Source organism: Rhinolophus sinicus, linkage group LG13 (assembly GCF_036562045.2).
Source record: "Rhinolophus sinicus isolate RSC01 linkage group LG13, ASM3656204v1, whole genome shotgun sequence".
Classification (NCBI taxonomy): domain Eukaryota; kingdom Metazoa; phylum Chordata; class Mammalia; order Chiroptera; family Rhinolophidae; genus Rhinolophus; species Rhinolophus sinicus.
In genome coordinates this window covers 50,532,358-50,554,092 of record NC_133762.1, presented here as the reverse complement: position 1 = coordinate 50,554,092, position 21,735 = coordinate 50,532,358, and the positions used below count along the sequence as shown (strand labels likewise).

Here is a 21,735-nt window from a genome sequence, read left to right as displayed (position 1 = left end):
GTAAAGTTGCTATGATCTTCGTGTACAGGTTTTATATAGACAATTCATTTCTCTTGGGAATATATGTAGAAGAAGAATTGTTGGATCAGTGTTAACCACGTTTAACTTTTTGAGGAGCTTCCAGATGTTTTCAAAAGTGGCTATACCATTTTACATTCACACTAGCAATGTTGAGTGTTCGAATATCTTTATACTTGCAGCAAATCTGTTTTTCTGAATCTTTTCATTTTTTTTAAGTGGAATTGTGGATGTGAAGTAGTGTTTTATTGTGGTTTAGATTTGCCTTTCTCTGAGGACTAATGATGGCAAGCATCTTTTCATGAGCTTATTGGCCATTTACATTTCTTCTTCGGAGAAAAGTTCATTGATATCTTTTGTCCATTTTTAAATTCTGTTGTCTTTTTATTTTAAAGTTGTAGGAATTTTTTATATATCCTGGATACAGATCTCTTATGAGATTAATAATTTGGAGTTTTTTCCCATTCTGTGAGTTTTTTTCTACATTTTATATGGTGTACTTTGAAATACAAAGTTTCTAATTTTAATGAAGTCCAGTTTACTTTGGTTGCTATGCTGTGGTGTCATATATAAGAAACCATTGTTTAATCCAAGGTCATGAACATTTGCCCCTTTGTTTTCTTTGAAGGATTTTATAGTTTTAGCCCTTATATCTAGGTCTTTGATCCACTTTGAGTTAATTTTTTCTATTAGTTTCAGGTGTCCAAAACAATGTAATAGACATTTATCATTTATATCCCTCACACAGTGATATCCCCTCTCCCCCAATCTACTGCCCTTCTGACATCGCATACAGCCATTATTTTTCTACTGTCTCTATTCCTAATGCTGTACACTGTTTCTTGTAACTGTATATATATATACATATATATATATACAGTTATATATATACACTGTATGTATATGTATAAATGTGTATATATATGTGTGTGTGTGTATATATATATATATGTTATAGTTGACATTCATTACTGTTAAGCTCCAGCTTCAGATGTATAGTGCAGTGATCAGGTATCTACATCATCCCTGAGGTGGTCTCCCTAATAAGACAAGTGTCCTTTGGACACCCTACAAAATCTTTACAACAGTATTGATTACATTCCCCAAATTGACTTTTGTATCCCCGTGGAAGTTTTGTGGTTACCAATTGTGCTTTCTAATCCCCTCACCTTCCCCCTTAACCCCACCCCCTCCCATCAAGCAACCCTCCATTTTTCTTCTATGTCTCTGAGACAGTTTCTGATTAGTTTGTTCATTTATTCTTTTCTTTAGATTCTACATATAAGTGAGATCATATGGCATTTGTCTTTCTCTGTCTGACTTATTTCACTTAACATAATGTTCTCTAGGTCCATCCATGTTGTTGCAAATGGTAAGATTTCATACTTCTTTATGGCTGCATAATACTCCATTGTATAAATGTACCACAGTTTCTTAATGCAGTCGTCTACCGATGGGCATTTCGGTTGTTTCCATGTCTTGGCTATTGTGTATAGTGCAGCAATAAACATAGGGGTGCATAAATTCTTTTGAATTAGAGTTTTGGATTTCTCTGTATAGATACCTAGGCGTGGAATTGCTGGGTCATAATGTAGTTCCATTTTTAGATTTTTGAGATACCTCCATACTGTTTTCCATAGTGGCTGCACCAATCTGCAATCCCACCAACAGTGCACAAGGGTTCCCTTTTCTCCACATCCTCTCTAGCACTGGGTTATGATTTATTGATGATAGCCATTTAGACTGGGATGAGGTGGTATCTCATTGTGGTTTTTACTTGCATTTCTCTAATGATTAGTGAGGTTGACCATTTTTTCATATGTTTGTTTGCCATCTGTATGTCTACTTTGAGTTAATTTTTGTGTATTGTATGAGATAGAGTCTAACTTCATTTCTTTGCATATGGATATCTACTTGTTCCAGCACCATTTATAGAAAAGACTATCCTTTCTTTATTGAATTGTTTTGGCATCCGTGTTGAATTGGCCATAAATGGAAGACTTATATCTAGACTCTCAATTCTATTGCATAGATCTGTATGTTTATCCTTAACTATATCTTTGTATCATTCTGCCTTTTATTTTTTTTTAATTTTTTTAAATTGGGGAACATTGTGTGTTTCTCCAGGGTCCATCAGCTCCAAGTCGTTGTCCTTCAATCTAGTTGTAGAGGGCGCAGCTCAGCTCCAAGTCCAGTCACTGTTTTCAATCTTAGTTGCAGAGGTGCACAGCCCACCATCCCATGTGGGAATTGAACCCACAACCTTGTTGTTGAGAGCTCACTCTCTAAATAATCGAGCCATCCAGCTGCCCCTGTATTACACTGTCTTGATTGCTATAGTTGTGTAGAAAGTTATAAAACCTAGAAGTGTGAGACTTACAATTTTTTTTTTCTTTTCAAGATTGTTTTGCCTATTCTGAATCTCTTGCATTTCCATATGAATTTTAGGATTAGTTTGTCAATTTTTGCAAAAAAAGGCAGGTAGGATTTGATAAGGGATTGTGTTGAGTCAGATTAACTTGGAAGTATTGCCCTGTTAAAGATATTAAGTCTGATCTATGTGCATGGCTGTCTTTCCATTTGTTTAAGTCTAATGTTTTTTTCCCAACATGTTTTGTAGTTTTCAGTGTACAGGTTTTACACTTCTTTTGTTAAATTTATTCCTGAGCATTTTATTCTTTTTGCTGTTATTCTAAGTGAAATTGTTTTCTTAATTTCATTTTTGGATTGTTCATTGCTAGTGTGTAGAAATAAAATTGGTTTTTGTATATTGATCTTGTATTTTGCAACCGTGTTGAAATTTTTTATCAGTTCTAATAGTTTTTTAATGAAGTCCTGAGTATATTTTTGTATACAAGATCATGTCATCTTCAAGTAGAGATAGCTTTACTTCTTCCTTTCCAATGCAGGTGCTCTTGCCTAATTGTCCTGTCTAGAATATCCAGTATAATGTTGAATAGAAGTAGTAAGAGTGAACATTGCTGTATTGTATTGTTGCTGTTCTTAGGGGAAAGCATTCATCTGTCACAATTAATTATGATTGTTACTCTGAACTTTTTATAGGTGCCCTTCATCATATTAAGGAAGTTCCCTTCTATTTCTATTTTGTTGAGTGTTTTTCTCGTGACAGGAGGTTGGATTTTGTCAAATTCCTTTTATGTCTGTTGACATGATCTTTTTTTTTATGTCCTTTATTAACATGGTGAAGTACATTCATGGTGAGTTTATTACCTATATTACATGGTAAGTTTCATATAATGTTAAACAAAACTTGCTTTCCTGGGATCCCTCTTGTTTGTGGTGTATAATTGTTTTGTGTTTTGCTGCATTTGGTGTTCTAGTATTTCCTTGAGGATTTTTGTGTCAATATTGATAAGGGATATTGGTATGTAATATTCTTTCCTCATGATGTCTTTGTTTTGTTTTGGAATCACAATAGTATTGGTACCATAGAATGAGTTAGGAAGTATTCTTTCCCTTTCTAATTTATGTAACAGTGTATGAAGAATTGACCATAAATCTTTTTTTAAGACTAATGGTATTTTAATATTTGTTTTTATCTTTTAGGATTCTCCTTTTACAAATGCAGGAATGGGATCTAATCTGAATCTATTGGGTGAAATTGAGTGTGATGCCAGCATAATGGATGGAAAATCCTTAAATTTTGGAGCTGTTGGAGCACTGAGTGGTATGTGGACATTATAACACACTATCTCTATTCTTTAGAAAACTCTATTACCATTCCATGCTGCCTAAAGACTTAGTCCAGTCTTTTCTGCCATTCTTGCTTGGAATAGTGTTGAAAACAAACATTTTTTTCTTTTACTGAATTTAAAACATGAACTCTTAGCTATGAATAGTTTAAAAAAAACAGTGAAATAGCATATGTGCAAGTCTTTGTTAGAGTTTGATCATTCTTCATCCTCTCAAGAGATTATAGACATTTAAAATGTGTTAGCATATTCTATTAATTTTACAATTATTTGAAATATTTTTATTGTTAAAAAATTAAAATTTAAATTTCTGAGGCATACTTCGGAGATATTGTGGGCTCTGTTCCAGACCACCTCAATAAAGTGAATGTTGCAATAAAGCGAGTCACGCAAATTTTTTGGTTTCCTAGTACATATTAAAGTTAAAAAAAAAAAGATAGATTCCCTTAGAATTTCTATATACATGATCATATTACCTGTGAATCATGACAGTTTCGCTTTTTCCTTTCCAATGTTTAAATGTTTACCTTTTTCTTGCATTATTATACTGGCTGTGACATCCAGTGCAATGTTGAATATAAATGGTGGTAGTGTAGCAACATCTTTGCTTTGTTCCTGGTCTTAGAGGGAGAACACTAAATATTTCACCACTCTATATGCAGCCGTAGGATTTCCATAGATTCTTTTGATCAGATTGAAGAAGTTCCTTTTTAATCTTAATTTGTGTTATAAATCGGTATTGAATATCATGAAGTGCTTTTCTGCATCTATTGAGATATGGATTATTCCCCTTTGTTTTGTTAAAAATAAAATGAAATTTATTATTGATTTTGGAATGTTCTTTCTTGGCATAAAGCTATCTTGTTCGTAAGTTTTTATTTTTTTATATTCTGGATTTTATTTGAGGATGTTAAAGGTTTTGACCTCTATGTCTATAATAGACTGGGTTTCATTTCCTTTTCTTATAGTTTTCTTTTCAGATTTTAGAATCATGTTGTTATCGCTGTCCTCATCAAATGAGTTGAGGATTTTTTTTTTTTTCTGATCTTTGAAAGAGTTTGTGTACGGTTGGAGTGATTTCTTTTTAATTATTTGGAAGAATTCATTAGTCATCCTAAATTAGTAATGTAGTTTTTTTTGTTTGTTTGTATGTGGGAAGTTTTAAAAAAACGGGATTCAATTTCTTTAAGAGTTATAAGACTGTATTTTCTTTTTCTTATTTGTTTTCAAGGAATTTATTTTTCTCATATGAGTGTTCACATTTATTTGCCTGAAGACCTTTTTAGTTAGCTTTCTTTATTGACTTCGAGTTTAATTTCACTGTGGTCAGAGAACATACACTGTATGATTCCAATCCCTTGAAGCTTTTTGAGACTTGCTTTATGTCTCAGCTTATGGTGTGTTTTGATAAATGTTCCATGTGAACTTCAAAAGAGTATGTATTTTGCAGTTGTTGGGTACGTGTTCTATATATAACTTAGGTCTATTTGATTATTCGTTTGTTTCAGTATTCTATATCTTTCTGATTTGTGTGATAGGTAAGAAAGGATATTTCAATTAGTTTTGATTTTAATTTGTTTTACTATGAAATTTTTTGGTATTTAAGGAAGTTTCATATGTTTAAAGGCCATTAACATTTTTCTGTGAACTGACTGTTTATACTTGTGCGGCTTGCCTTTTAAAACTCTACAATGGGCTTTATCATATTGTAATTAAAAAATTTTATTTGTCAAACTTATTTCTCTTTTGTAGCTTTTATATTTTGCATTTCTTAAGGTTTTTCTCACCTATATTTTCTTCTAATCACCTGTGATTTCTTCTAATACCTGTATAATTTATTTTTGTTTGCCTCTTGAATGCATTGTATATTTTTTCTGAAATGACCAACAAATTGTCCCTACATAATTTAGTGAATAACATTAAAACAATAATAATTACCATTTAGTGAGTGACTACTACATACTATGCATTGTTCTCCAGTAGTTTTATATATATGTTACTGTATTTTGCCATGTATAATGTGCACTTTTTTGCCCAAATTTGTGAGGGAGAAATAAGGATGTTCATTATACATGGACAGTACTAATTCCATATCTATATATTTTTAATTCATTTATTTGTACTTAGGAGTTAAAAGTGTAACTCTAGAAATCAATAACGATATCCACATACAAAGTAATACCCTGGAATACGATAATTGGTTTTGTTGAACTTATGACGAACTTGCAGCGATGAAGAGTTCTTTGTCATTTATGATGTGTAAATTCCATAAATTTGTTACTGGTACATAAAATTTCTTGTCCCTTGTTCTTGTCTTTTGTAATTATTTGTTACATAAAATTTCTTGTACTATAATATGTTAAAAAATAAGTGCTAAAATTCCTTTACAATACAAAAAACAAGTATCTAAATGGAAACAAATAAACATTTCAATAGAAAAAAAGTAAAATGAAAGATTTTTTTCCCCTGAAAGTTTGGGCCAAAAACGTGGGTGTGCATTATACATGGCAAAATACGGTAAATCATCTAGTTCTTACAATAACCTTCTGAGGTTAGTACTTTTATCCCCATTTACAGGTGAGGTAACTGAGACACACGAGAGATTTAGTAGTTTGTCAAGGTTACTCTATCAATCTGGGTCCAACAAGAAGACAGAAACCGCACAGTAGTTTAAATATAAAGTTTAATATAAAGAATTATTGAATATTGATAGGAGAGTAACTACATAAAGATGGAAAGAGAACTCAAAGTGTATCCTAGGTCAGAAGGAATACCCAAGTAAGAATAAACTTGAAGGGAGTTCATACCCTGTGGTAGAAGGTATGGTTGCTGCCCACTGTCAGGCAGAGAAATTGCTGGGTTACCGAAGCCACAGCCACTGTGAGAGCAAGAACAATCCTGTAGGGTGCAGGTGAGCTCAGCCTGGTACGTGGGCATACGGAGGTCAGGAGGCCAGGAGAATTAAACATGTGCTGGGCAGGATAAAGACTGGGCCCTCTAGGCAGCCAACCCCACAGGGCACTTTGCTATATGGGGGCTGAGGATGAGATGTGGGAATCTATGACTTGAGCTGGGGACAGTCATGTTCTTTCTGGGGCTCTCAGCTGTGCTGCTGTGGCCTGAATCCTGAGCTGGGGAAAACTGTGCCCTGCAGGCACTTACGTAGCTCTAGAGCCTATCATGTGGGCCAAACTGGAGAAAAGTGGGGGCTGTCCCGGAGCCTGGCCAGCAAACCACATCTTCCTTCTGCAGTGTGTCTCCAGTGCCCTCTACTGACAAAGCTCACCAGTGTGCCAGCTGGCAAAGGAAACGTTTCAAGGGCCCATACCCGTTTTCACAGATCAGGCAACAAAGGGTGAATTTGTAGCTGAGAAGCAATAAATTGATAGCCAGCACAGTTATAAAATAGTCTGACGCCCAGCACTCTGTGTTATTTCTACCTCTTATATATAATCTATCCCTATTCTGCTCATCTGAAATACTATCTTTATCATGTATTAAATATCCAAATTCACATGTGTCTATGTCAAAACTTTAGCTTTATTCTATTCTGTTGATATATATAATTATCTATTTTGTACCCAAAGTACACCTTATGATTAGAATAACTTTTAATAAGAAATGGTACCTCTTAATTTTTCTTCAAAGTTTTATCTTCCTGATGAATTTGAGTTAGCTTGCTATATATCATAGAAATCTTTTTTAAGTTTTGAATTTATAAGTGAATTTGGCAATTATTAATGTCTTTACAATATTGAATTATCATATACAGAAATATATTTGAAGAGCTAGTATCGTGTTTCCCCGAAAAATAAGACCTAGCCGAACCATCAGCTCTGATGCATCTTTTGGAACAAAAATTAATACAAGACCTGGTATTATATTATATTATAAGACCCCGTCTTATATTACAGTAAAATATGACTGGGTCTTATATTAATTTTTGCTCCAAAAGACACATTAGAGCTGATGGTCCAGCTAGGTCTTATTTTGGGGAAAACAGTACAGACACCTGAGCTTTTCCTTCTTTCAGTATTTCATACTTTTTTGTGTGTGACAGAAGTTTTTGGTATTTATTAATAACTAAATATGTAGTTAGTTTTGTTTTACGTCAATCTAATGGTCTTAATTTGAGTTTTTATAACCTCTTTATATCCCACTGCTGATGTTTTTTTGTATTTACAGTGACCTGAGAGGCATTCTTAGGTTAGTGGTGAAGGGCCTAACGCCTCTGGCGTTAGCTGCCTCTGTTAAAACCTTAGTGCTGTGATCTTGGGCACGTAACTTCACCCTCTGCAACTGTTTTCTCAGTAATCAGATAGCATTCATAAGTATATTTATATAATGGAGTGAAGTGATCAGTTAAACAATCTGGTACATTTAAGGGTTTGGTGCTGTGCCTGGCACATATTAATTAGAATTAGATACTAAGTTTCTGTCAGTGTTTTCTGTCACCATCATCATTGTCATCCTGACAATGTTTTTCACACTAATACTTACTGTCTTATCATTCCTCCCAGGTAAGTGTCCTCTTCTCACTTTTCACATTCTGTTTTCCCTCCTGGAAACAATCAGAACCATATTTTAGGTTATAGTCTTGTACATATTGGGTCTCTTCTCCTCACCTGTACTCATCTGTAAGACTTTCTCGTTATTTTGTCTCTCTTGCAGGTAAGATTTAAAATTTTAGGCCATTAATTTTTCTCCCCAAGTAAATTTGAAACAGTTTGTAATAATCATGTTTATTTCTTAGAGGAAATTCATGGTTTTGATAGTAGATGCTGCATTTTTAGTTTATTTTTCTATTCTATTACTCTGAAATCTATTAACAAGGGACCTTATTTAAATATGTATTATTTCAAATTCAGTCTTTGTTGCTGTAGCATATGAGAAAACATGGGAATAATGTGTTTTATATTTGTTCGTTTCTTGCATCTGCTAGGTATTCATATATTTGTTGATTTGATCTGTATTGTTCATGATAATTCAGGGTTTTCATCAGTATATAAGAGTTTACCAAGATATTGAAAAGTTGTCTTATTGAAAGTACCGTAAAACTGAGTGGGAAACTTGAAGACATTTTTCTGACTTCATTTTCTGCCAATTTTATTTTATAGGAATCAAGAACCCAGTCTCAGTTGCAAACAGACTCTTGTGTGAAGGGCAGAAAGGCAAGCTCTCCGCTGGTCGAATTCCTCCCTGGTAACCACTTTGTTCTGCCTGACTTTCCCTGGGTCTTTGGTCTTTGGTGCATGTCGTATTTGAAGGCTGTTTTTTTCCATAGAAGGTTGATGTTGTTGGTTACACAACAGCAGTAGCTTACTTTTGAGTTGAAGACTCACTTTGTTCTCTGATCTTGGAACACTTTGTACACTTGATAGAATTCTGGGCAGAAAAGAATATTATGGATTAAAGCAGAAAAGAGATCAGAGTTAATTTTTGGTTTTATAGTTGATTATAGGCAGTTTTTTGCTGTTGCAAAGTGCTCAACTGGGTTTTTTTTATTATGAAACTTTAAAAGTATCTTATATATTTGAGTCCAGAGTCTAAACTAATTTTTAATCTTGAGAAGTTCTGAGAATAAAAGTACTTACTTTTTCTCTTCTAGAGAAACACACTGTGACACTAAGATTAGTAAGATCACATCTTTTCTCCTGCATTGGCATACAATTTTGATTAAAAAAACTTCAAACTTTTCAAGTATTTATGAAAGTAGAGAAAATATTACAAAGAGCCCTCATGAACCTGTCATCCAGCTCCAATAATTAACAGTGTTTGTGCCCTTCATCTGTCTCAGACATCTCTCTTTTTTCTCTCTAGTATTTTAAAGCTAATCCTTGACATCATATTTCACCCTGAATTAGTTTAAATTTGTCTATGTTTGCAAAACATAACCATCATCCTGTTAGCATGCCCAACATTATTATCAAGTATACCTCGATATCACCTCACATTCAGCATATATTCAGCATGCCTGGCTGTGAAGGTCACATTAATGTTCTGTGTTGAAAATTATGACAACAGTAGTATAGGAATCACTGTGTTCGACTATTATAATTTGAGGTCATAGAAAAGAAATTAATATAGTTTTGAAAAACCTTTTACCCAAATAAACTAAAAGTATCCTTTAATCACATACTTCTCAGGTGTTTAATTGTGTTACTAGAAGGGTTGATTACAAAAAAATTTCAAAGAAATGTTAATTTTTAATATTTTCAATAAAGCAAGGCTAAGGAAAAGCAAATCTGATTTCTTGAGATCATTTCTAATATGTGTTTGGTTGATATCAGTAAGTTTACTTATAACTGAAAGTAGGAAAATGATTTAAAAACTCCTATATATACTCTTTCAGAATTTATATTAATCCTATGCTATTTGGTTTAACTAGTTTGAAGTCCACCAATCCAAAATTTTCTGTTTGTTTAGCACATACACAATTTCCTACTGTCCATACCTTTTTAGAGGAGTAATAGGTGCAAAGAGATTGTCTCTGGATTTATAGTCTCCTCAATATTGATTTAAGCGTCACTGTTTTCTTTCACCCATATTTGATATTATACATAAAGCATAATTAACCGTAACTAAATCAATTTAGAAGACATGTGCCCAGTAGGGAGGAAATAACGTAGTTGTTTTAGTTGAAAAGAAAAATAGCATAAAGCTTGTGAAAAATATTTTAAAGTTTACCTACAAACCTATCATAATCCCGTTCTCCCGACTCTGTAAGGCATTTACCAAGCAGATACCCAAATTTATATGGAGGAATGAGGGTACAACAATAGCCAAGACAATCTTGAAACAGATCAGAATTGGACTTACCTACTGGCTGTCATGATACTTTATAATATAGTAATTAAAACAGTTAATTTAGGTATAGGAATATATAAAAAGATTAGTAGGACAGAACTGGAAGTCCAGAAGCAGACCCAATAGATAAGTAAATTTAGTCTATGATAACAGTGTCATCTCAGAGCAATGTGGAGGATAAAGGATGGTGTATTAAATAAATTGTGTTGGGAAAATTGGCTACCTAGTGGTAAAATGTTAATTTAAATACCTTTGTCACACCATTCAAAAAAAGAAAAATAATGTTCAAACATAAAAATAAAAAAGCATAGTATAAAATGTTTAGGAAAAATATGAGGGATTCCGTTTATGACTGTGAGGTAGCAAAGATCTTATTAAGGTTAATATATAAGGCTAAATATTGAAACATATAACAAATAAAGATGTGTAGCTATTATATAACTGAAGATACCATGATCTGAATTAAAAGACAATATGGCTCTTGCAGCATAGGTAGCAAGCGAAAGATTAGTATCCGTAATGTTTAAGAATTACAAAATATCAGTAAGAAAAACAACCAAAATTCTAAAAATTGATAAAGCATACAAATAGACAATTTATAGAAAAGAAAATATTGTTGGTATATAAATACACGAAAAGGTGCCCAATCATAATATCAATCAAGGAATTATGAATTAAAATGACAAGATGATATATATATATATATATAAAATACAAGATGATATATATATATCATATATATATCATCTTGTATTATATTCCCCGATATTCCCCAATAAAATGTATTAAAAATATATATATATACACACACACACACATATATATATATATATATTTAATTCATTTTATTGGGGAATATTGGGGAACAGTGTGTTTCTCCAGAGCAATCAGCTCCAAGTCGTTGTCCTTCAATCTAGTTCTGGAGGGCGTGGCTCAGCTCCAAGTCCAGTTGCCATTTTCAATCTTTAGTTGCAGGGGGCACAGCCCACCATTCCATGTGGGAATTGAACTGACAACCTTGTTGAGAGCTCGCGCTGTAACCAACTGAGCCATCCGCTGCCCTTCCGGAAGCTCAGCGGCCGCTTGTAGTCTTCAATATAGTTGTGAAGGGTGCATGCAGCTCACTGGCCCATGTGGGAATCAAACCAGCAACCCTGTTGTTCAGAGCTCGCGCTCTAACCAACTGAGCCATCCGGCCGCCCCCAAGATGATATTTTAACAAAGACCAATAATATCCAATATTGTTGAGGGTATGGAAAAACAGGATTTTTGTTCTACTAGTGGTGGGAAACATAAATTGATATAGCCAGTTGAGAGACATTTTGATATTTTTTATTAATTTAAAAAATTGAAAATGCACATGCTATGTGCTTCAGCAATTATTAATATATCTTAAGACAGAACACCTTCACATGTGCACAGGAAGACCTGTACAACAAAAGAAGGTTATAGCAACCTTGCTTGTAGTGTATAAAACTGTAAACAACCTAAATGTCCATCAATGGCTAAGTAAACTGTTTTCTTGTCATATTGTTAAATATTCTGCAGCATAAAACAAAGAGAAACATTTATATAGCAACATGGATAGATTTCTACAATATAGAGTGTAGAAACAAGATGCTGAATGATATGTTCAGTATAACTTATGTTTGTTTGTTTTTCCAAAAAAATTACAAAATAATGTGATGAGTACCTGTTTCCCACCATCCAGGTTAGGAAATAAAACATTACCAAGTGATTTGAAGCTGACTAGACTGAACCCTTTCTAATGTCATCCTTATCCTTCCCACTGTCTGTCCTACACCATTGCCCTGAGCCCATCTCTACCCCTGACCCTAGGTAGCAGTTGTCCTGAATTTAAGCTTTTCTCCTTCTCTTATATTCCTTCATAGTATTACAACATATACAATACTCTAGTTTTCTAAGTCTACGTATATATGCATAGATATACAAAAAGGCCTGGAAAGGTTACCAAACTTATTGTGATTACCTTTGGGAAGGAGGAAGGAGGGAACAAAGGATACAGTTATCAAAGGGGATGTATGTAATATTTTTATATTTTACAAAGATAAAATACATGGGAAAAAGTGAAGGCCTTCTCTCCATTAAAATGATATGTAGTGATGCTGCACTTGTCTGAAATGAGCTATCCTGTTTTCTCATGCACACAGTTCTTCAGTTTTATTCTTCGTTTTCAAATTGTTTTGACCATTTTAGGCACTTTGCATTTCCATATGAATTTTAGAATTAGCCTCTCAATTTCTGTAAGTAATCTGCTGGAATTGTGATTAGGATTGCAGCATATCCATTTATCAGGAGTTTCTTTAACCTCTGAATAGTATTTTATAGTTTTCAGTGTACAGGTCTTGCATAGCTTTTATCTAACTCATAGTTAGGTACTTCATTCTTTTTGATGCTATGATAAATTGCAGAAAATGTTAATTTCCAGTTGTTCCTTGCCAATATATAACCGGATGACTGATTTTATTATAATCTATCCTGAAAATTTGCTAAATTTATTTGTTTCTGTACCACTTTTATAGATTCTGTAAGATTTTCTACATAGACAGTCATGTCTTCTGGGAATCTAGTTTTACTTCTTCCATTCTGTCTTGATTCCTTGAATTAATTTCTTTATTACACTGGCTAGGGCCTCCAATGCAATGTAGAATTGAAGTGGGAAAATGGATATCCTTGCTTTATTTGTGATCTTAGGGAAGTAGCATTGGTCTTTTATCATTGAATATAATGTGTGCTGTAGATTTGTCATAGATGCTCTTTTTTTTATGTTGATAAACGTCCCTTCTTTGCATAGTGTGCTGAGTTTTTAATAGGAATGGGTGTTGTATTTAATTAAATGCTTTTCTGCGTTTATTGAGATGATCTTATAATTTTTCTTATTTAATCAGTTAATATAGTGATTGGTTGATATTTTGACTGTTAAAGCAACACTTGCATTCCAGGGATAAATTTCACTTGGTCATAATGTATTATCATTTTACTATATTGTTGGATCAAATTTGCTAATAATTTGTAAAGAATTTTTGCATCTATGTTAATGAGAGATATTGGTCTGTAGTTTTCTTATAATGTTTTTGATTTGGTTTCATTTTGCTTCTTGGATATGCAAGGATATATATTTCATCAAATTGGGAAAAATTTTGGCTTTTATATCTTCAGATATTTTTCATATCCCCTCTTCTCTTCTATCCTTCAGGACTTCTATTGCACATCTGTTGACATCTTGTTTGTCCTACAGGTCACTGATAGTTTGTTTACTTTTTCCATTCATTTTGTTTTAAAAACTTCATTTTGAATAGTTTCCATTGCTGTTTTCAAATTCACTGATTATTTTTCTGTGATATCTAATTGCCGGTTAATCTTATCCAATTTATTTTTCATCTCTGACATTGTAGTTTTTTTCTCCAGAAGTTCCATTTGCATCTTTAAAAATGCCCTCCCTGTATCTACTTAACATGTTTAATCTTTCCTGTAGCTTATTGAACATATGGATAGAGTTACAATAACTGTTTTAATATCTTTGTTTACTAATCATATCATCTTTACCATTTCTGGGTTGTTTTCAATTGAATGATTTCTCTCCTCATTATAGGTTATATTTTCCTGCTTCTTTGCAAGCTTGGTAATTTTTTTATTGGATTCAGACACTGTGAGTTTTACCTTAGTTAGTGCTGGATATTTTTGTATTTTAATAAATATTCTTGAGCTTTATTCTAGGATGTGGCTAAGTTATTGAGTGGCAGTTTCATCTTTTCAGGTCTTGCTTTATACTTTCTTACATGCTACTAGGGAAACATTTTGCTTTGCTATTGGGGCCAAACACTTCTGGGTACTATAACAGATGCATCTAGAATGAGGTTTTTTACTTTGGTGGGTACAGGAGCTGTTCCTGGACTTGTGTGAATTTAGGGATTGTTTCCCTTAAAACTTTCATGTTATTCTTTCTCAGGCTTTGGGTAATTTTCCTCTTACACATACATTGATCTCTACTCAGCTAACGACTGGATAGGGACAAGCAGCTTCCTGGAGTCCTTTCTCTGCAACTCTCTCCTTTCTGGTACCCTGCCCTCTGAACTCTGGCCACCTTGGTTTCCCTGGATGCCCAGCTCTGTCTCTTCAACTTAGATAGACTGTGAGGCTCTTCCTGAATTACCCTTCTTGCACTGTGGCCTGGAAACTCCAGGCAGGAAGCTGGGGCAATCATAGGTTTTATCTTGTTTTTTTCATTTCTCTCAAGGATCCTGTCCTACATTGCCTACTGTCTAATGTCCAAAAACATTTGTTTGTGTATCTTGTCTGATTTTTCTTTCATTGGTTCAGGTAAGAGTGTAAATTTGTTCCCTGTTACTCTGTCTTGTCAAGACAGAAATCTTTCACATACCTGCAAGTTCATTGTATATCTGCAGTAGTTAAAACATCCCCAATTACGAGTATCCTAAATCAACAAGACCAAATTTATCATGTTTTCACTTTGAGCTTATTTTCACATGACCCTAATAAATCTAATTTCTATAATGATAATAGTTAACATTTATTGCATTTGTACTCTATGACAGGCACTGTTTTATGTGGTTTGTGTACATTATCTTATAAAAATTATATAATGGTTTATGAGGGTAAGATGCATTTTGCAGATAAAGAAACAGTCCCATACTTTACGACTGTTATGCTGTTAGAAATTTATGGAGTCCCTCCATATCACATTAGAAGCAGCAGATTAGAAGTAAAGGGGGAATAGAATCCTTTTATGACAATGAGAAGTAATTATTTACACCCATTTTTTCATTCACTTATTCATTCAGCAAATATTTATTGTTCACTTCTTGTATGTCAGGCATAGAGGTAGGAAAACTATCACAAGCAGATGGACGACTTAGAAACCATGGTCCTCTGGTTTCATCTGTTGAAGAGGCAGATGACTCTGTGGGGGCAACAAGGTATTAAATATAATGGGTGTTTTCTAAGAAGTCTTTAAATAAAAAAATCATGTATCTCTATACCTCATTGAAGAAGGCAGGAGGTATATGTTTCAGCTGTATCTAAAGTGAGAATTTTATAAACTCTTATTGCTTTGTTAGAAAAACCCTCAGTGGAACCCTAGGCAGAACAGTGCTTCTATTAGCTGAACATTTTCTGTATTTTAATTTTTTTAAGTTACAGCCATCATGATATATTAAGTATTGGTATTTGGTCAGACTAGTAGAGTATCTGATATCTTCACAAATTTGGTGGGACTATCATAAACTGTCTCACATTTCCCCAAGTTTATTTTATTTATAAAAGTATAGCTTGAATCGTTTTTCCTTCATTATCACAGGGTATAACTTTGATAGTCATTAACCATCTAGAACAGGGGTTTGGCCAAATCTGGTCTGCTGCCCGTTTTTATAAGTAAAGTTTTATTGAAACCATAGCCATACCCACTTGTGTATGTATTGTCTGTGGCTGCTTATGCATTACAAATGCCAAGTTGAGTAATTGCAACAGAGACATTCTGGCTACAAATCCTAAGCTGTTTATTATATTGGTCATTTATAGAAAAAAAAATCACTGACTCCTAATATAGGAGTTAAATAATTTTTGAAAATTATGTTTCTTTTGATGAAAAAGAGAAAGCTAGGTAAGTAAGCATTGTTGTATTATGTTTAGTGTGAATGAAACCTAAGATGCTCATTAGACCCTTGGATTATGTGAGACGCAAATTTAAGTTTTGGTGCATTGTTTCTTTTAAAATACGGTTGCATCTATTGTATTTCATAAATTCATTCAAATATGTACTGCTTTTGTTGTATAAATGTGAAAAGGAAATTCGAAAGCCTAAAGATTAAAAGAAACATGAGAGACCTGTGAACTAATCAAAAGGTCTAGATTTAGTTGGCTTCCTATTCAAACCAAACAGTTTAAAAAACAAAAATAATAGCAAAAATGTTATAGGACAATCAGGGACATGTGAACATCTACTGAATATATTTTGAGTTTAAGGATTTATTGTTAAAATTTTTTTGATACCAATTGGTTATGCTGTTAATGTTTTTTAAAAAGTCAGTTTTTGAGATGCATGCAAAAAATTTATATTTGAAATTATTAGGTTGGTGCAAAAGTAATTGCACTTCAAAAGGTTAAAAATAATTGGAAAAACCACATTTCCTTTTGCACCAATTTATATAAACTATCTGGGATTTGCTTCAAAATAATCTGGGTGGGGGTATAAATCAACAAGATTAACAGTGTATTAATACTTGATAAAATAGGTTCATCTATTGGTTTCGTTACATTGTTCTTTATTATGTATATGTTTGAAAATTCTGTAATAAAATTTCTTTTAAAGAGTTACATTCTTACTTTTAATTTGATTGTTATATGTTTTCTCCAAATATTGCAAGTTCTCCTTTATTTGTATTTTATGTGTTTGTAAGCTTTGAAAATCAATAGCCACTAATTTATCTTCCGTCAATTTTGTATATTTATGATGAACAAAAAATTGATAGGTAAAATAGAAATCAGTTTTTAAGTCCGAAAAGTGGCTATCGATTTCTCCTATATCTTTCTCATCTAATAATGTAATTTGATTATTGGGGTCCCTGAGCATTTTTGAGCACTATCTGGATCACTAAATTACATAATTTTAGACTGAGTTGGAGTCTTGGTTCTTTGAAGACGGGTGGTTTCCATCCATAAGATTGTCATTCACATCTCTAGATTTGCGCAGAAAGCCCTTTTTGAGATGTTTGGCTGTACTATTATTTGCAGCAGCACTTGCAGTTTAGCTTATTAAATCATCCCACCTCAGGGCTGGTCTCAGTACAGCGTTGTTGCTTTTGTTTTATATCACTTTAGACCTCCTTCAATGTAAATTAAGGTGGGTATAACACAAGGAAAATATTTCCTTTAGGGAATTTGACACTCTAGTTTATTTTTTTAACATCTTGCGAATGTTTATTTAATGTGCTTGAAGAAAACAAAGATTCCCGCTGTTAAGAAGCTTACAGTTTATTTGGGGAAGATAGAAATAAACAATAGATATAATATGTAAATTACAAAGTATATCATATGTTAGAAGGGGCAAGAGGAGGAAGAGATGAGATGAGGGGGCAGAAAGGATCACATCACTTGGGAGGCTGTAGATTCTTGTGAAAACTTCAGTTTTTGCATTAGAGTTCTCATGAGAGGTTTGGCAGAGTTTTGAGAAGAGGAATGTCATTATCTGACTTGTGATTTACAAGGATGTCAGTGGCTGGTGAGAATAGCCTAGGGCTGGGGGCAGAGCAAGGCAAGCAAGACAGTAATGGGGCCAGGTAACAGATGATGGTGGCTCAGACCACAGTGGTAGCAGTGGAAGTGGTCAGATTCTGGAGGTACTGTGAAGGTAGAATCAATGGGATTCTCTAACTTGATTGAAATGAAACTTCCCTAAAAGTTTTCTCCTTGGAGAGTCAGATGACTGAGAGAAATTTGAATTGGTACTGCATTTAATGTTCTGGACAGTGATTTTTTTTGACATGTTAATATAGGTTTTTACAAAAGGTCGTGTAGCTTTACAGCAAGTGACTTCAAAAGCAGTTATCTGCCATTTTGTGTGATGATGAGCTACTAGACAAGTCATTTTTGATAGTAATTTAAGGTCAGATATTCAGGGCCCACTCGGTGGCTCAGGTGGTTGGGGCGCTGTGCTCCTAACACAAGGTCACGGGTTCGATTCCCACATGGGCCAGCGAGCGCCCTCTACAGCTAAGATTGTGAACAATAGCTATTTCTGGAGCTGGGCTGCCCTGAGCAGCCGAAGGTTGGTGTGAGCTGCGGTGAGCTGCTGTGAGCTGGTGACCGACTGCCTCAGTGTGGGGGAGTGCAACGCTCATAATACCAGCATGAGCCAGGTAGCTGTGTCCTACACAACTAGACTGAGAAACAATGGCTTGAACTGGAGTAGTGGGAGGAGGCAGAAGAAGGGCGGAAAAAAAAGGTCAGATATTCAGTATTGTTATCCATAAGATGCATCCAAATATTCAGCTTCCTGTGAATATTGTAAAATGCCTAAAGCATTGAACACTTGCATAACAGACAATGGCAACTGGATTTTATTTAGAATCAAAACCTATGAATGATTAAGAAATAGAAAATAAAACTAAGAATATTTTGTAAAATGCCATTGATTCCAGATACTGGGATTAAACCCAAAATGACCAATGGGCATGCTGAGAATATTAGATTCAGCTCCAAGCTTCTGTCCTGATCATTTAATCTATTACTTCAGCATCTCTTTTACGTCTTCACATGAACAGAAGTTATTTCTTAAATTCTTTTGCTAGAAGAAGGAAGTGCTAAAAATTCCATCAGAACAGTTCAACTCACATCCCAAGTTTCTATTTCAGTTATTCTTCCATTTGAACCTTATATGTGGTAGCTTTTCTTTACCATTTCTTTACAGTGTTCTTCATTTGATAGAAGAGTAGAAGACACTGTTTTTCTATTTTCAGAATCCTTTAGAATTTTTTAAAAATGGGAGTTTGGAGAGGTAACGTTTTTTTCTTGTTGGCCTTGTCTCCTCTCTTTTTCCAGTGCCCCCTCCATCCCCACCTTTATGTACAATGGAAAACAGTTATTGGGCTTATCCATTTAGTTTTTCATTGCAACCATTTGGATATGTTTCTGAGTGTCTACTTAGCGTTTTGCCAGTCTGTCACTGATCTTCTTATTAACAATCAAATCTAAAGGCTTCAATATGTATTGCTTTGAATTTTTAGTGTTGGAATGATTAAAACAGAAACAAAAAGTAGGGAACAGGAAACTAATGAGTAGGCACTTGTTCAAGGAATCCATTACTAGTTGGCTGAGATCTTTAAGAAGTTGGCTATGGAAGGAGATGAAGTGATTGATTATAATGGTAACTGCTTGCTATTATGTGTTAGAGATGGGGTGGTTAATTATCCTGCATGCTGCTTGAAACTTTTGAAAATAAGGCTTTTTCAGTTAGCTAATAGTATCCTTTTATTCACTTTGTTATGTTAAAACTTGTAGTTTGGGGCTTAAAAATTACTTTTGGGACATATCTTAGTACTTTACTTACCACAGTAAAAATGATTCTGAGGGTCAGGTATATATTTTTGTTGTATGCAGGCTTAGAAATGTAAGCATGTCTCATTGTTTTTTGGCATCTCTAGATGTACCCACTCATTTTGAGTTATACCAGGTGTTATACTAGACAAGAATACCATATCTGAAGACATTCTCTTAAACTTGGACTCTTAACCCAATTAAATGGATCTTGTGACATAACCTGAGAACTGTGTTAATCCAAGATAAATCTTAATATTTTCCACTGGGAAATCCTTTTTTACTTCTTATATTGAATTTTGCCAGTTTTTACTTGTTAGTTATTGCAAATGAAATGGTACCATTTCTAATTGTAAAATTTTTAATGGGTTTTAAAGTGGCATATAGCCATATTATTATTTTGAAGTAAACAAACAATTTTGTCTATATGCAAGACTATTTTTTAGTTGCCTTACTATATTACTTATATTACTTGATTGAATATGTAGAAGATGACACTGTGAAATTTTAAAAGAATAATTTTTCTGTTGTTAGCTTTTTAGTTGGAGAAGGAGCCTACAGATGGGCAGTAGATCATGGAATACCCTCTTGCCCTCCTAACATCATGACTACAAGTGAGTAAAAACTTTTAAAAAATTAAGCTATATTAGCATATATACCTGAAAGTGTTACATTGCTTTTGACCCATATAGTACTGATATTTAAGGAAGAAAGCTTATATGTTGAAATATTTCTAGTTAAAAGGTCCATATATATAAAGTTATTTGATTTTAAGCCACCTTGATATTCCTGAGACCCTTGTATTGGTATCTCATTTCTTTATAGGCGTATTGATAAAGGATCCCTTTTAGGTTACTTAAAATAGTTTCTAACTAATGAAACCACAATACTACCCCCTCAGAGAGAGACAAGAAAATGAGTCAACAATTAACTCTCACTACGCTGAGGAAGGCCTTTTTAGGTACCAAGTGCAAGAGAATGAAAAACTACGTTAAACGTTAAGATTGAAAAAATACTTATCATAAATATAACAAAGGGATACATATCCTTAATCTATGAAGAGGTTTACCAAATTACAAAACACACAAATACATGTAATACCACAATAGAAAAATGGTAAAAAGTCATAAGTAGATAATATAACTAATATGGAAATTTATATTCAAATGAGTATATGTTAAATTTGTTCCCTCTTAATTTGTGAGTTAAAAAATATTATATTATTGGTGGTAAGTGTGTGGTGAAATTAACATAATACACTGTAGGTACAAATTAAATGTCGGCAGAAATTTTGGAGGACAGCTAAGTGGTATAGATCAAAAGCCTTAAGCTTATTCTGCTTCTAGGAACTTGTCATTAGAGATTCAAAGATTTATGTGTTCAATAAGCATTATTAAGAATATAAAGAAATTTGAAAAAATCTTATGTCCAACATAAAGGAATGTAAGTAAATAGACTACCATATATTCTTATAATGAAATATTAGTTAAATAACTAGAAATTATTAAGACTAATGTCTGATAATGACTAAATCTAATGACTGGAACAAGTGAAAAATGACGTTATAAATATGTATATATGTGTGTTTTGTATGTTTATTTAAAAAATCTTAGCTGCATATTTATGGACAAAAAGATAAATGTTAAAAACATATACTACCTATTTTTTAAGTTAAATTTTTGTTGTTTTCATCAATGTTATCTATGAATACAATGAATAATCAAATGAAAAAATGAGAAACCATTAACTCCAAGGAAAGCAAGTAGTAAAAAGAAGAAATGATTATATATCATGGCAAGTATATGGTTAGGATCAGCTCTTAATAATATTATATTCAAAATGAATATTCATGTAGCTGAAAGTTTAATATAGGGAAGCTGAAGGGAAGAGAAATATGTACTTTTCAGGGAGGCAGGGAGTATGAGAGTTCTAAAGTCTCATAGTCCCCATCACTCATTCTCTTAAAATCTGTCCAGTGGAACTTGTAGAATTTGTATATCGTGCAGGCAAATCTCGTCATCTCTTAGTTCCATTTTGTTTTCCTTGGAGATATCCCACCTGGCATCTTTGAGTCTAGATTGGGTTGCTCACTAGGCCTGCTGTATAACTGTCATCCCTGGTCTTC

The 21,735-nt window shown here is 33.5% G+C and overlaps 1 protein-coding gene across 9 annotated transcripts in view; it reads left to right on the top strand.

The window, feature by feature from the left end:
- The window catches only part of TASP1 (taspase 1), a 251,926-nt gene that overhangs the window by 44,126 nt on the left and 186,065 nt on the right, over positions 1–21,735 (top strand). For all 9 annotated transcript variants that reach the window (XR_002139222.2, XM_019752062.2, XM_019752061.2 and 6 more), the window contains 3 exons: positions 3,586–3,706; positions 8,849–8,933; positions 20,145–20,224. Coding sequence is in view for 8 of the 9 variants with exons in the window: in XM_019752062.2 (XP_019607621.1) it covers positions 3,586–3,706; positions 8,849–8,933; positions 20,145–20,224 (286 nt within the window). In the remaining variant the exon portion in view is untranslated. The remainder of the gene's footprint in view (positions 1–3,585; positions 3,707–8,848; positions 8,934–20,144; positions 20,225–21,735) is intronic.